This window comes from Corvus kubaryi, unplaced genomic scaffold (genome assembly GCF_017639235.1).
Source record: "Corvus kubaryi isolate FWS band 111438036 unplaced genomic scaffold, C.kubaryi_AGA036_p1.0 66, whole genome shotgun sequence".
In the NCBI taxonomy this organism is placed as follows: Eukaryota; Metazoa; Chordata; class Aves; order Passeriformes; family Corvidae; genus Corvus; species Corvus kubaryi.
Window position 1 is genome coordinate 20,422,682 of NW_024582054.1, and position 15,899 is coordinate 20,438,580.

General features: G+C 39.5%; 1 protein-coding gene across 4 annotated transcripts in view; it reads right to left on the reverse strand.

The window, feature by feature from the left end:
* Nucleotides 1-378: 378 nt before the first annotated feature.
* Nucleotides 379-15,899, reverse strand: part of TC2N (tandem C2 domains, nuclear) — a 34,932-nt gene continuing 19,411 nt past the window's right edge. For 3 of the 4 annotated variants that reach the window (XM_042047772.1, XM_042047774.1, XM_042047770.1), the window contains 9 exons: nucleotides 14,872-15,036; nucleotides 13,012-13,103; nucleotides 12,333-12,408; nucleotides 11,071-11,171; nucleotides 10,295-10,411; nucleotides 9,250-9,441; nucleotides 7,264-7,378; nucleotides 6,594-6,793; nucleotides 1,483-4,273 (listed from right to left, as the gene is read on the reverse strand). In XM_042047772.1, the coding sequence (XP_041903706.1) occupies nucleotides 4,163-4,273; nucleotides 6,594-6,793; nucleotides 7,264-7,378; nucleotides 9,250-9,441; nucleotides 10,295-10,411; nucleotides 11,071-11,171; nucleotides 12,333-12,408; nucleotides 13,012-13,103; nucleotides 14,872-15,036 (1,169 nt within the window). In that variant the 3' untranslated portion in view covers nucleotides 1,483-4,162. Of the gene's footprint in view, nucleotides 4,274-6,593; nucleotides 6,794-7,263; nucleotides 7,379-9,249; nucleotides 9,442-10,294; nucleotides 10,412-11,070; nucleotides 11,172-12,332; nucleotides 12,409-13,011; nucleotides 13,104-14,871; nucleotides 15,037-15,899 lie in introns of all 4 variants that reach the window. The other variant, XM_042047773.1, reaches the window with a different exon arrangement.

Sequence of the window (15,899 nt, forward strand, 5' to 3'; positions counted from 1 at the left end):
ATGGCTTTTTCTATGCAGCAAGCATGAGATCATGTACAGGGCTGTATTTACATGGTGATGTAATTTTTGCAGCAGAAGCTGGAAAAACAAGGAGGGCATATCATGTCCAGGGTGATGTATGCCAAGCTTTCCACAACTATGCAGCCATGTCATATATATGTTGGCAGGATGAAAATAAGACGTGGGACAACCCTGCCCCAAACTTCTAGACAAGCTTATGTTCTGGCTGCAAAATCGACTCATAACTCTAAAAGGAACTTTCATCAGACAAACAATTTTCAAGTCAAACAGCATATGTACTTAATTGAATGCTTACAAAATCACCTTTTGTTTTATACAGATGTTCTGCCAACAAAAGGAAAAACCAGAGATGCCTAATAGATTTAACAACATGGCTCTATTTATGTTGTGATCACATAAGATCGGATGCTGAAATACAATTATTTTCCAAGTAATGTTGTATGATAATGCGGTTTACAAACTGTTACGCCCACTCATCTTCTGCAGTAGAATATCACTTTTTTTCCTTAAAAAAATGCCATGGCATGTCACTGAGACGTAAAAACTTGAAAAAGAAGTTTGTTGACCTCGTTTACATATGGAATGCTATTAGCCATAAATAAAAAAACCAGGATTGTTTAATTAACCAGTGAAATTATACACACACTTTTTGGAAAATCTGATCAAGTTTAGTCTATGACTGGTTTCTAACTATGCAGGCACAGATCTCTGTATGAATAACATTTAATATAAGATCATAACTGTTCCTCCAGTTCATCCACATCCATTTGGGAGCTGACAAAAATAAAACTGGTGCAGCTCTGAACCTCTGCTGCTTTCATCAGAATTGTTTTTGGTTAGGAAGCTGGGTGAGTCACTAAGTAGACGCAAGAACAAATCCAACTATAAACCACGTGTACCTTTTATCTACAAATAAAGTGAACTGACAAAACAGCTTTAACAGTAATGTAAATGACAGTAAACTTGGATGTAACAACCGAAATAGTGACTGAGGATGCTTTAGAGGGACAACATACAGCTGTGACCATTAGAAGAGTGCCCCAGGACACCTCTTTCTTTTTTCTTGCATGTATCCTGGAGTACATGAAGTTCCTTGGTAATTTGTATCATGGATTGGTCTTCAAATGATGCATTATTTTCCTTTCCTGGAAAACTGCCTTAGTCTCAAATAAGCCAGGAGCTGGATTTGAAGGAGCTAAAGTCTCACATGCATTTTAGTGAGGCAGTCACTAAGAAGTAAAGCAAAATATTCTGCATTTAAAAAGCAAGATGTCCTGGGTGATTTCTAGCTGGCATTTTAAGACAGTCAAAATGGAAGTAACACCTGCTGAACAGCCCATTTTACAGGCAGTTTTACCTGGGACTGGTGCTAGGAACATGCGTGTCTCCCCATGTCTCATGGTTTTTTCAGGACTGTTGTCTAACAGACCAACCATACCAATGAGCTCTAGACCCAATGAATCACCAACAAAAAATGCTTTATGTGACAAAAAGCACAACTGTTGACAACAGTCAACTATTAAGAACTCATTGAATTCTTACATGAATGCACACAAATGCAGAACACGCTGAAGTCAGGGAATGAGCACAGGATGAAGCAGCGCCTCAAAGCAGCTCTTCAGAGTGCTGCAGGTACCTGTGTGCATCATGCATGGAGAAGCCTTATGTATCTCCTCCCTGTGGCAGCAGTTAACTCCCCTACAGGCAGCATTACATGAAACAGAGTTTGTTAGCTGGCATTTTCTCACAGAAAAAATGTAGCTTCCCACTTGCAGCTCAGAAAACTAGTCCACAGAAATACTCAAGCATCTTGTAGGAGTGTTGACAAGGATCACAGTAAATATTCTTCCCTTCCACCTCCTTCTTCCCTGCCATATCAAGAAATCCTATTTAATAAGACAGATACAAATGGACAAGGCTTGTTGATCATGAAGCTGTATTTCAATCAGGAAGCACTAAAACTGGGAACATAAATCATGGATCTCTAGAATAACTCTGCATCAGTCCAGACTATAGGTGAAGGTTGTTTTTTCCCATTTTCATGTGAGATGCTGAAAAATTTCCAGCCTTGAACACTTGCTTCTGAGACCTTGATGCACCCTACTGAAGCTTTCCAAGAGATGAATAGCAAGTCACAATCTTCTTACATTTTTAGCAGAATATTGGAGTTTAGCAGCATCTCAAAGTGAAGTTCAATTCCTACTTTACATTGGTATAAACAATTGGGAAAAAAAGAGGAATGTTTTCTGTTCACAGCTTTTATTATAAACAGATTAAATATTAACATAGAAAAAAAAGAGACTAGTTAGGCCTTTAGAAGGGTAGGTGTCCTAAAACAGCCCCAGAAATCCATTTTACACAGTATCCACTGAGTTGGAAACTGTAGAACCACTGCTGTAGTAATTAAAGTCTGCAAAACACTGGGATATTCCCTGTCCTCTCTTTTAAACAGAATGGCATTCTGCATCAGGAAAGAGTTAGTTTGCACAGCTTTTTTACTGCCACAATGAATAATAAAATGTTCAGCCACAATGAAAAAAAAAGATCCATGTATTCAAATAAAGATACTCCAAAAATATCAGGTCAGCCCACTTCCTTTTTTCATTTTACCCAGCAGGCCAAGCTCCTCCTGACTGTTGTAACTGGCTGAAAATTATCAGTGTCAGTCACGATCTTCTGGGCCTACTAGGAGCTTTGCAAAGAGTAAGAGCTAGAAGTGATGTTTGTTCTCCAAGTGATATGCAAACCCTTTTTTCAGTTCTTTTAAAATGACTGGTCGAAAAGCAGAATATGTCTGAGTCTGTAAAAATCCTTCTGTTTTCAAAATACCAAATTTCAACAACAACAATCTGGATGGTTGAAGTTTAAAAAGTTTCAATTATCAATTATTCAATTTTTTAATCAGGTAGTTGAAATAGTGCAGAGGTCTGTGCTTTTAGATTTATACATTATCAATTATATACTTGGTCTTTTCCCCCCTTAAAAATAACTGTGAATAAACACCTGAAAATACTGGAACTAATAGAAAATATAGTATTAGGATTTTGTTTGAAAAATACCATTTGCAATAAAAAATATAGTCATTTCTTCTTAGTAGAAACAAGTAATGAAAATGTACTCCCACACGTAATTTTTTTAGCATCCTAGACATGTAACAAATACTTCTGCAGTAGCAGCCCATCCTTTAACCACAGTCTGAATCCCTTACAGTGCTGCATTTTAATTAATATAAAAAAGCACTTACGTGAGTAAATCTTTGCTTACTCCTTTGTACATATTAGCCTGTGTTTTGGCAATGTAAGCAAATGCTAGAGCATGCTGATTAGATAGAAGTGGTTTACATATAAGTTTTCTATGTAAGAAACTAATCTAAAAATATTGGCTCTGATCCTAGGCAGGGTCATTGCCTCTTTGTACTATTCCATTGATTCCAGCCAGAATTTACCCAAACAGAGTAAGTCTGGAGGGCCCCTCTTTTAAAGATCACTAAGTCAGAGAAACTTTTATCTTTCCATCTCTCTGTTTTGAGAAAAGGATGGGGGCAAGCTCAAGCTACAGGCTTCTGAACAACCCTTCATCCAAAATGGAGATCAGAAAAGCCTGTGGGTACTGCCTTACTGTGTACTTCCTTTTACGCCTTCTCCTACTGCCGCAGCTTTCCCACTTGCTTGGACATGTGTTACTGTGATCAAATGGTGTCAACAACCCCAGAGGCTCACAGGTACCCAGAATCGAGCCACTGACCTGACCCGTACCCTGGACTTTGGAGTCTGCCAAAGACAAGACTGCAGATGAGCATGATGTCAGTGACTAGTGTGAAACAGAGTTGATTCAAGCTGCTTCTCTCCAAAATTGAATTTCTGTGCTTTTATGAAGCCCAAACGGGGCAAGCATCTTTTTTTCAAGATGGATTTTGTGAAATCAAATGAGCACTTCCTCCGGTTCCTAAGTCTTCTTTGTAATAATATTTAGCTGGTATTTCTCTTGGTGAAACTGAATCTTCCCTGTTTCCACAGAGGCATAATGCAGTGGAGGACTTCTGAAGAACTTGCATAGACAATATCTTTCTTTTTATTTATACTATTTTAGACAGCATATGGATTTTCGTAGAAAAATCAGTTCTGAATTTCATCTCCAGTCTTCAAGATGGACCAATGCTGTACCATTTAACAACAACTTTTTCAGGATTTGCAATGGTATCTTTCCACTGCTCTACTGCTTCATTGTTGCTGCTATTGGGACTTAACCAGATCTGCATTAAGGAAAAAAAAAAAAAAAAAAAAAAAAAATTAGAGTTTACCTGATATAACAAAAGCCCAGCCTTTACTGATTCCAAATAAATAAAGTGTAGAACAAGATACAACGTATAGATTGTGACCAAAGCATAACAGCAACAAATACAGTTCTGCTAGTCCTAACACATCTTGGCTTTCAGCTGGGAACACAAGGAGTCTGTGTTTAAATTTAGCCTCTCAAATAGTTTAGAGAACCCACTACATAATAATGTTTCTGTACTTAATAAGATGTTTTAAGTAAAGCATTCCTTGCTGTATTCAAATGCACGCGCTGGGGTCAGGGGCTCACCAGGCCAGTGGTGGCTCTGTGTGTCTGGATACAGTTGGCTCCAAGCCATCCAGCATCCGGCACGAGCTGTCCAGCCTTTCCATGAGCATTTAAAATTGCACACTCCCACAGCCAGGGCCAAACCTGCATTCCACAGAGGTTACTAACATGCCCATACCACACATAGTCACGTAGTAAGAGTCCGTTTCTTCTCAGTATTCAGTTAGTGGATAGTGGCCATTAAATGAGGAAATGAAGTACAACTAGGAAATTTTCCCCCTTAACATTATCACCAGCCTCCACTGCCAGAAGAATTCTGCTTATGTAAGTAGGTAGCATTATTTACAGGACTCTCTTTCCTCAAGTCTTCCAAGAATGAGTCCTTTTAAGACTTCTCAGAAACCTTGACCATGAAGTACATTTAGCCTATACTGCTGGGGCATGAGTCCTCCAGAAGTGAGAATAATGTCTTCCAGAATATCACAGACAGCTGATGTTTCATCCACAGAGATTCAATGTACATCTTGCTCATGATTAAAGACATGCCTGTAAAAGCAGCCTAATCTAAGTATTGTCTGCTTAGAACAGCATCCAATTAAACATCATTCTCTGAAGAACAAAGTTAATGGATCCAGCTATATCCTTTTTTTTTCCAGCTACCCAGCCAATTGCTCAAAGTACATTTTTCCCTGAGCCATATTTTATGTCTTCATGTGTTATGTGGCAATGTCTGCCTTCATGAGCTAAAACAACCTTTTCCAAATAACCTCTGAGGAGCACAAGTTTTCCTCCCCTGAAAAATAATATCCACAATTAAATGTAACTCATCAGATTATCTCACATATGGCTAAGTGACTGCAAAATCATACCCAGTTATTTTGCCCCCAAGGTATTACAAGTAAAAAGAACAATTTTTTTTTCTTTTCTGATTTCAAATCTAATTCTACCAACAGCAAGATGGGACAGGTGCAACATGAGGCTACAAAAAATGGAGGAACTTCACATAACTCTTGCTGGCACATCATTTCTATAGCTTATAGCACAAAGGCATCTTCTGTAGCTGCATGTCTTCAGCAGGCAAAAAAACCATCACCAGAATGAGACAGTGTAATTTTTTGTACCTAAGGACAGCACAGTCCTCCATTTGACATGAGACGTTACAGTTGGGGTCTCCAAATCAAGTCTACATTATTAATTTATGCATATATTAAAATTCTGTTACTGCACCTAACTGGGTCAGGAAAAGCACAGAGCATTAAGAACAGCAATGGCTCACTATACCAAGAAGAAGAGGAGAGACAGAAAGGACAGGATGATGGTAAATTAGAACAAGCAGGGGAAAAGGATGGAGAGAATAATGAGACCAGACTACTAAGTTTTATGGTGGTTAAATAAATATGATCACAGAAATGCTTTCAAAGAGATACTACTGAAGTTGTGTCTGTTAAAAAAAAACTTTAAAAAAAGCGAAAAATATTTTGTGTTTGGACACTTATACTATTACTTGATCATATATAGATAGACTATTGCACTGACTTTAGCATTGTTTTACCCAGGAAAGCAGTCTCATTGTAGCTGTGTACACACTGTACCATTGTACACATCCCTGTTGTGAGTGTATTGTTATGGTGAGCCAACACCCCCTTGCTGTACAGGACACTGTAGGTTATGGAACTCCTGTGGGTGCTACGTTTGTTTTCTTTAGCTTTAGAAAGCTAAAGGCAAAGAGGAGATCCTATTTCGCTTGGAAGGAATCTGTCACATAGTAATACTCCACACAAAACTGACATTAGGATTTCTTTTTGAAAGAAAAATCAAATGTCAACTCCCATTCTGATGCTGGTGCATGTTTAAGAGCTCAGTACCATTCCTGCTTGGATTACATCCAGAAGAGTTTAGTAGAATTTACTATTTTGTTATATGTTGCCTCATTTAAAGCATTTTAAAATTCATACCAAGAAACCTATGGAACTGGATTTTTAATATCAGGCTATTTAGCAGAAACCAACCTGTCCTAAGAAGTGTTTTCTTCTCATCGAGCTTCTGCTGTAGAGCTTGATGAGAAAGCTAATTCCTTGTTCTGCTTGGCTAACTGGAAAAACCATCATTTCTCCCCACTTCACTTGGCCATTAGTGGACTTCAGAAGGCGAGTCTTCTTCTTATAGATGATCCCCTCTGTACTGAACATTCCGATTTTCACAAAGAAATCTAGCACAACAGGGAAGGAAAAAGGCATAGCACACAAAGGATTACTGACAACACACCCAAAAGGGAACCAGCAAGATCCATACGTATGGTTCAAATTGCATCAATTTCTCAAAAGTCTGGCCAAAAGAACTGTACAACAGCTTTCCTGACTAGTCACACAGAGTATGTTCGGTAATGTTGAACTGATAAACACAGTATCCAAACAGCAAGTGCAAGCTAATGCTCTTGTATGTCAAGATTAATACTGGGATAAAAATCTTCCAAAATACATAAACACGTATCTTCAAACCAAACAAAATATAATCAAGTAAGACATCTGGGGAAACAAGCCTTGGCAATGGAAATCTACCACACAGTATGTTAGTCTGAGGCTTGTAAGGAATGTTATGAATTGCCAACCCATTTGCGCAGCAATTTACCTGTTACAAATGCTTTTAGACAGGAGGCATGAAACAGCTGATGTAACTTACTTGATGACAGTGGCGTAGATGAAACAGGAAGGTTTTGTGCTTCAAGAATCTGTAACTGTATCCTCCTGTTTATTGCTTGAAAACAAGTTCCTATTTGAAGTTCTGGACGGCACACCTACAAGCAGAAGAATGTTGCCATAACATCTGGATTAAGTTGCTTATAAACTCAGGAAACACAGGAATTTTGTCATATGTTGGGCTCCCACATTTCTGTCTGGGATTTCCTGGAGAGAAATGTAAGCATGTGTTGTATACAGAACCTGCAGATGCACAGTAAATGCATCTTGCACTTGTCATAGATGCAGTACATGTGCTCCACTGATGAGCTGCTTGTGTGTGGTGCACATACGGCCCTCGTGGGCTGCGGCCAGGGATACTGGGCAAAGAAACTAGTCCTTGGTTTTCACCTGGTACAGATTCTGCAGTGGTAAGAGCAGGTACTCACAGGGGAAACCAGACGTGCCATTGCAACTTTACTAAATCTGGGTGTGGAAGTGAGAGACTGTGAATGCTCCACTCACACAAAAACCTTCAGAGTTCCCCCTCCCACACTTCTGAATTTCGCAATATGGAGATATAAGAAATGTTTTCCATAGATACTGTCACTTAATGTCATGATTGCTTAGGGCGACTGCATACTGTGTAGTTTCTTGTGTTATGAAAATACTCGTGTTTTACAGGCACACACACATAGTATATGTATTGAGATCTCCAGTCTGATTCTTGGGGGATTTTTTTAGAATTTTTGCCAGGGGCAAAGTTGCACTGAGTCATCCTCACTGCTCTCCTGTCAGACTCTAATGTCCTCAGAACACTGTAAGAGCAGCAGGAAACAGCCAGTGGAGACCCACCTTTCCTGACAACCTTCATTTAAATGGAGTCTGCTAGTCTTTGTTGCCTTCAAGTTTTAATGCACTTCAATGAACCAAAATGCACTAAGCAAGAGAGCAACAGGTCAGATAAAGAAAAGTCAGGCTCCAATTCATCAAAGAGACCCAAATTCTCTTTCTAGCTCAGCCACAAAACTTCTGTGTCGACTCTGAGCTTTGGCTTTCTATTGGCAGAGGGGGTAGTTTGCTGCCTCACAGGGTAGTAGGGGATGAATCCCAGAGTGTCTGGAGGGCTCTTGGATATAATGGTGAGGAAAGCCAACACAGACTGAGAAACTATGAGATGATTCAGAAATTTACACTGAGATGAAATGCTTTATAAACCACCTTCCTCTGTCACTTTATCTTACTGCTTTTGAAGCAATATGGTTTTTCACATTAGAACTAAAAAATGTCAAGCGTAACTTATGTTAGAAACCAAGAGTATCATTCATATTACTCAGACACACTTAAATAAAATTTGCTTTTGAATTGCTAATTCAAGTTTAATTTGTTGAAAATACAAATGTCTAGACACAATCTATAAAAGAAATAAACAAAGTGAGGGTAGGGGGAAAGGAAATCCCACTGTGAGAACCACCTGCTTCTTATTACATTAATGGAAATGAACTGTCTGAATTATTACTTCACAGCATGCAATCTGAACATTAAATATATGGCTGCCTTTGCAGTTTCAGGCCACTGGAGATCTTAGCACTTTTCTTCCATAAAAAAAGCAGATGCCATTTGCTCTGAGCTCTTGCTGTGAGTCCTAAGGATCTTCTGATGCTTTTTTGGTCAGAAAAGACAATTACCCGGTGTTCTTTGCTGAACATTTCCCCAGAATGCCCCTCCCTCAAGCTGTGAGCCATGGTGTGGAAGAGCTTGCTCCAGCTCTTTTCCTAGAAACATCTGCAGTTTATGACCAGAACAGTTATGTGCAGAGTTCAAAAGTCTGCATTTTTTCCCCATCAAAATGCCTTTCTCCAAGGAAGTAGGGTAAAGGGAATAAAAAAAAAGAACCCCTCTAGTTTTTACTCCTGAATTATTTTACTTTCATTTCCAGCAACTCTTTCTAGGTGAGATAAGAACATACTTCCACAGTATTGGCACTTACAGGTGCTTTGGAAGGAGGAGATATATCCAGCCAATGACTCGACTCCTGTGAGCTCAGCTCCCGCAGTGCCAAGGAACATTCTCCAATAGTTTTTTTCCTGGGAGTCTGTGTCTGGATTTTAAATACCAGTCTGACAGCCTGCAGGCTTTGCAGTTTAATAGCAAAAACAAAAGTTTCCATAAATTCAATGTCCTAGAAAGAAAAACAGAGGAGTAACATCATCATTTTAAGAGAATCCCACCGAGCCCAAAACCTAGAAACCAAGGCATCCTGGTTCTATAGCCACTGCTCCCGACTACCATTTTAGGTTGCCATGGAAAGTGTGCTTTTATAGTGCAAAGTCCACATACATTCACCCCCTCATTGTCACACCCTGACAGGGGTGAAGTTTTGGATTATTTTTCATTACCATAATGAGTTGTGGCCATCTCTTCTGGAGCTTTACAACAGCACACACACATTGTCGTAACAGATTCTCTAGCCTTTTGCTACAGTCTCTCCAGCTAATTTTATTTTCTTTCACCTTTGGTTCATATTATGGGAGATTTATGTTGCTTTACCTTCTACCCCCTTAAAATTCCTTTACCGCCACCATCTGGAATCTTGTCCCATGTGACCAATTTTTACTATTTTCTGTAGCGACCAAAGTGTGAATATTGTCTCCTGACAAATCAGAGGCAGTACATCAGCGACCTTCCCTGGATGAGTGTGTACCTACAGGTATGCCCTGTCTTCTTCTGGTCCCCCACGGAGGTGCTGAGGCCAGCAGCTCATGGCTCAGTCCCCTATGAGCATATCTATCCTGCCAGCTTGTGAGAGAAGGAGGGCAAGAGTACAATGCAAGAGAGGATATAGGAGGAGGAAGTGGAATAAGGCTTTTAATAGGATTTTGAGAAGTTGGGGAAAGTACAACACACCTGGGCAGCTACTAAGGCAAATATGGCATAGGAGTGGATGTTTGGTCCATTTTAAAAATCCATTTACATGTCATATTTAGTTTTTGTGGGGAAAAGTATTTCTCAGTGTTTTTCATGCCTCTACTTACACTGCAGCCCTCCTTGGCAGAGGATTTGAAATGCACTGGCTTGGGCAGTGTGAGAATTCCCTTGACACAGATAGGAGGATTTTCCCCGCAGCTAGAAGGCCAGCTCAGGTCTTTGCACTGCAACATTGAAAACAGTCCGTTTAGACAATGCAAGACTTTTACCATTTGATGTACTTACAGGGTCTACTTAAAGTTCCATTGCCTGAAAGTTATTCACAGTTCTAGGAAGTATATTAAACAACCAGCATAACCGTATCACATTTGCTAACAAAAAAGCCACAGGAAGCTAGGTGTCCTCAAAGTTGTGTTAGGGTTCTGCCCTGAAGGAACTGTTAAAGTCATAGAATCACAGAAGCCACTTAATTGCTGCCTCCACAGTTGCTCCCATTTACTGCCTTCAGATCTCCACAGGAAAACGTCCACAGCAGGACGAGCCTATGACCAGCTCAGCTTTCTAGTCTGTGCTGAACAGTTCCTCTCTTCACAACCAGAGTGCATATTAACATATGTATAGTAACACAAGGAGATATCTACTACTTCTTCTTACTGACTGCAGCAGAACAGAGACTGCAACAGAAAAAAAAATTAAAGGAGAGGAAGATGCTTTGAAGCCTAGTATTACATTTGACTGAACTTCGTTTATATTAGCACAAGTAATTTTATTTTTTTTTTAAGTATTCATTAAAGTAACAGAGAGACAAATTTTATGACAATTACCACTTAGCACAGTAGAATAGTCATTTGAGTAAGTAACCAACTTATTTATATTTGCTTACATGTAAAACTGTGATCCAAATCTGTTCTACAGAGGAAACATAACACAACTTCACATTCAGTCTTCCAAAGTCTCGTTCATCACCTGATAATGTAATAGTATCTATGGAAGAAAGCCAATTAATATTTTTAGAAGTAATGCAGTATCTTAAAAGTTCATTCCAGAAATAAGGGAACTCAATAGTAGGTGGGCTGCTTATCTCTGCAAACATCTCCCAAAATAAATTTGAAATATTTTAACACCTACACTTTAAGGACAAAATATCCACCAAGTCCAGTACCCTGACCTTCTGCATAGCTAAAAGCCTTCACATTTCATAGAATAGAATCATGTAATCATAGAATATCCTGAGTTGGAAGGGACCCTTAAAGATCATAGAAGTCCAGCTTCTGGCCCTGAACAGGAGACTACGCCAAGAATCACACCATGTGTCTGGGTTATCTCAACTGAATTTAATAACTTGTGTTATACTCAAACAACTTTTAGAAAGAAAAAAGGCATGTTCCTGAGACACCCAGAACACATTTATATCCTATCACTTCCCTTAATCTCTTTCACTGTTAAGTTTATAAATTGGCCTCCTCTTTATCTTTCTCAAACTTCTAGTAAACATTTTACTATTATGCTGTCTCCAAGTCAGAAGAGCCATTTAGTACCCAGCATTTCTCTGTCATGACTGGAACCAGGTCATTGCCTCAGTCTTCTTTTTGAGGAGACTGGGTCAAACTGACTTCTAGCAGGGTGACTTTTGTGGGGACTTGATTAATTTTTGAGGGTTTATTTTGCAGTATCTCCACTCCTTCAGCATTCTTTCATAAATAAGGATACTGGGTTTGTATGCAATATTCTTGTCTAACTACCACTGTAATATGGGTATTGGATTTCAGGCACTTCACAGAGAAAAATACTGATACATGAAAAAGGACTAGACCGGGGACCTAGTGCTGCATCCTATCCTAACAGAGGGTCTGTAATTTCTTAGTTCACTTGCATAGTAAATCGAGGTATGAATTTCTCAAAAGCATGAGAACTTCTCAAAGTCTCATTTGCTCAATCTCCAGACAACAGGACAGTGCAAGCCCAAAAGTCTTAATTTCAAATTGCCAAGTCATCTCCAGCTGACCTGCTACTCAGATTCATCTCAAAAAAACCCCCCAAAAAACCAAAATCCAAACAAAAACATCAACAGTAGAGTAGAAGCAGCTTAATGTTTCACGTGCAAAGGGAAATATTTCATTACAAGGTAAACAAACAAAACATTACCCAGACTCCTGTTACTGCCTTGTGAATCCTTCCTGGAAGAGGTACTGCGAGGTACACTGGAGACTGAATCATATCTCTGGGGACAGGAAAAAAAGAGTCACTAAATTCAGAGCAACAGATGCAAAACCCAGAAACTATACCATCAGACAAGATATGATGAAAACAAAATACTCAATTTCAAATAATTGCCTCATTCCCTGCTAGTTTCTTGATCCAGCAGCATGCAATTACTATTTTGATGCATTAGAGGACCCATTTGACCAGCAGAGATTTTTTCTGCTCATGGAATATACACAACTTCATTGCTATGTAAGACATGATTATTAAAGAAGAAATAAATAAACACAGTGTTTTGTGTCAATGGAAACTTCCAGTGTTCCACATTTCAACTGATGGAAGAAACCACAAGATGATGAACCATGACATGCTGTCTCTCCTGTCCTGCCTAACAGCCTACTTGGGTTTCTCAACAGCCCTGCTGGGCCAGAACAGCAAATGTCAGAGGAGACACCAGGAAAAAGCCTCTTCAAGTTGGTCAAGATGTTGAACTTTTCCCTTTAGTCCTCCCAGTGCACAGTGCAATGCCCTCCAGTATTTACTTTGCAAACACAATGCAACGGGAACAGATACACGGAGTAAGCTGAGTTTTCAGTATAATCTTGGTTACAAGGGAACTCACCTTCATGAATCGGTGAGGTGGGCTCCTGAGATCAAACATCGAACGGCTTACATCAAGTGAGCCAGGCAAAGCACTGGGTCTTAAATCACTAACTAATAAGACAAAGAGAACAATAAAAATCACGTTAGCTTAATTGCTAGAAAGAAAACTCAACTAAGAACAACTTTCACAAACTATTGGAAAATATCTGCTCAAGCCTACAGGTTACAAATGACCAAAATGGTTTAAAGACAGTATGATCTGCTGTTTCTAGTAACATTTTCCAGGAACATGGGGATGGGGCAGGGAGGAAGAGAGGCTTTTTCAAAAAATTAAATTTTTAATGGAAAAAAAAGTCAATTTTTATGTGGGAAGTTGTTGATAAAAGAGCAGAAACATTTTAACCATAAAAATATGTTGTTTACCAATAATAATCAGAATTTCAGAAAAACATTTATGAATTTATTTTTCTGTTTGTGTAGAGTTTTTTTTTAAAGATGAAGAGAAGGGGCTTCACATTACAATTCAAGACTTTAATTTCGTATCTTCCAAATAAACACATTCTGTAGTTCTAAACCCACACACATGAAAAATATCATAGCACTCACTGCAACAAACTAGGCTTAGAGTTTTGCTTTAATAGTCTATACGTGCACATGAAATTCTAAGTTCTGAAACAGCTGTCAAAAAACTCTGGAGGAAAAAGGCGTTTTAGAACTGTACTCTAGACACTCTAGAATAACCTTTCTTGTGTTTAAACTTACTAAGACAAAACTAGTAAAGTGTTTACTTAGTTTGAAGAGAAATGGAAAAAGAGATGATGAACTGAAAGGAAGATGTTCAAGACAGTTTAATAAAACCCATTTGGCTCCCACCACAGGTGCTTACAAAGCCTAGTAAAACCATATGTGTTAAAGGCTGCTAAAATTCTATTTGTGTTTTGTTCTCTTAAAAAAAGATACAGAATAGCCTTCTCATGTAGTCTCCATGGTGATTCAGAATTATTTTAAAACAAGACACAGACTAAGACATTTTTCCCCAGCTGAAAATAAGCACGATATGCCATTCTAAATAAAACATCTTTAAAAATGCGAGCTGTTGCCAGCTTCTGATTTCATGGAGAGGGTGTACATTTCTTGGAGTGTTTGGAGTTTTCTGAATGCATTTGCCATAGCAATCACAAGCAACAACTACTCATCTACTTCAGTCTGAACAGCGTTCTTTATAGGATACATACACCAACGAACAGCACAGAGGACAGTATTTACCTAGATAGCCAAACACCTTCTATCTAAACTTTTACTATCTCACAGCCCTCCCTCATTCTTACACACAGAAGTGGGGACATTGCTGTAGCTTCAAAAGCGAACTACAAAAAAATCTGGCATATAGCATCATGCCCCATTTTGCACCTGTGCTTGTCATCTGCTTCTGAATGTTTTTTGGTGCTTGTTCCTCTCCCCATATATTTACTCCTCAGGCACGCCTCCTACTCAGCATACTGCCTGGCTTCCTTTTTCCATCTCCCTCACTCTTACTGGTAGCTGAAATCTCCAGTACTGCATCCTGGTTTGGACTGGAGGCAGCTATGGTATCTCGTTTTGCCAATTTGTCTACCTTTGTGTGATGCATGCAATCATCATGTTAAGCCCCCAAAAGACAGAAAGTAACAGTGCAACTGAAAACTAAGCAGAGCAGAGCTGAAAACTAAGCAATTCTGCAGATTGATTCACCAACCAAGAAGTGTCTGTAGCACACAGACCGGCTTGGGAACTGCTATAACCAAACAAGTCTCCTGTAGACTAATGGCTTTTATTCCTCTTACCTATAAACCCTGAAAAAGGGAGGAAGACAGAAAAGCAAGGGTGTGGGCCTTCTCACCTGACCCATATAATTTCCTACTATCTGATTTTGCTTGGAAGCGCCTGATGAGGTCTGGCGAAACCCGATGCTCCAGATAGAAGGGGTTGTACACGTCATAGCGGGGCCACTGGTACACGCCGTGCAGTTCTGCCTTCCGCTCACCAAGCGAGGTTCTGGCTGACTCTGTGGAGCACAAGTAAACATCAAATGCAAGAGTTCCAGACATAACGCATGCTGCCTGACTTCATAAGGCAGGCAGAGTGCCTTCAGGGCAAAGGACAAAATATTTCAATATTATCTACTTTGGGTAAAGGGAAAAAAAAGAAAAAGAAAACACACATTCACGTTATGTCAGGTTTCCACAGTGTGTGAGCAAACACTGGAATTAAATTGGCTGTAAAAAACTATGCATACCCTGTCTTGGGGCTTTGCAATAAAAGCCCAAGTAGTTAAATACAGAAGGCTCCAAAGACAGACAGCAAGACAGAAGTTAACAGGAAAAGTAGCACCATGGGTACAGAAAACCTCCAATTTATTTAGTTCCCCACCCCCAGCATATTCTTACTGAACTAATGGATCCCCAGACCTTGAGGAAGATCTCGTACAGAAAGATAATGCAGCTTATGACTGCAGTCTCCTTATCTGCTTTCCATGGGAAGTCTGTCCTTGGTAAAGTCACTGGTCCAAAATTACTTGAATTGTTGGCTGAGGCGTAAGTAGACATATCTGAGAATGCTTGAATCTCAGCCCCTTACTCCGCCCCTAATCATTCCAGAAAAAACACGTATGCCTTGGTCAGCAAAATGGTGAAGAACACTGCTCTAGTGTTCTTTACTGCCTGGAGTGAAAAGGAGCCATGTGTAACAGCACATTAGAGAATGGGGCGACCTGGATTCTGCCAAACTCTGATACTTGCTTCCTTCACTTCACCTCCCTGGACTTCAACCTATCTCTTAAAAAGTTCTTTACCCCGCAATAAAGGGCCTTCGGTTCCACAAGTGTGTTGCACCATAAGAGGCAAAATATCACTGCTCAAGAGTCCTCTC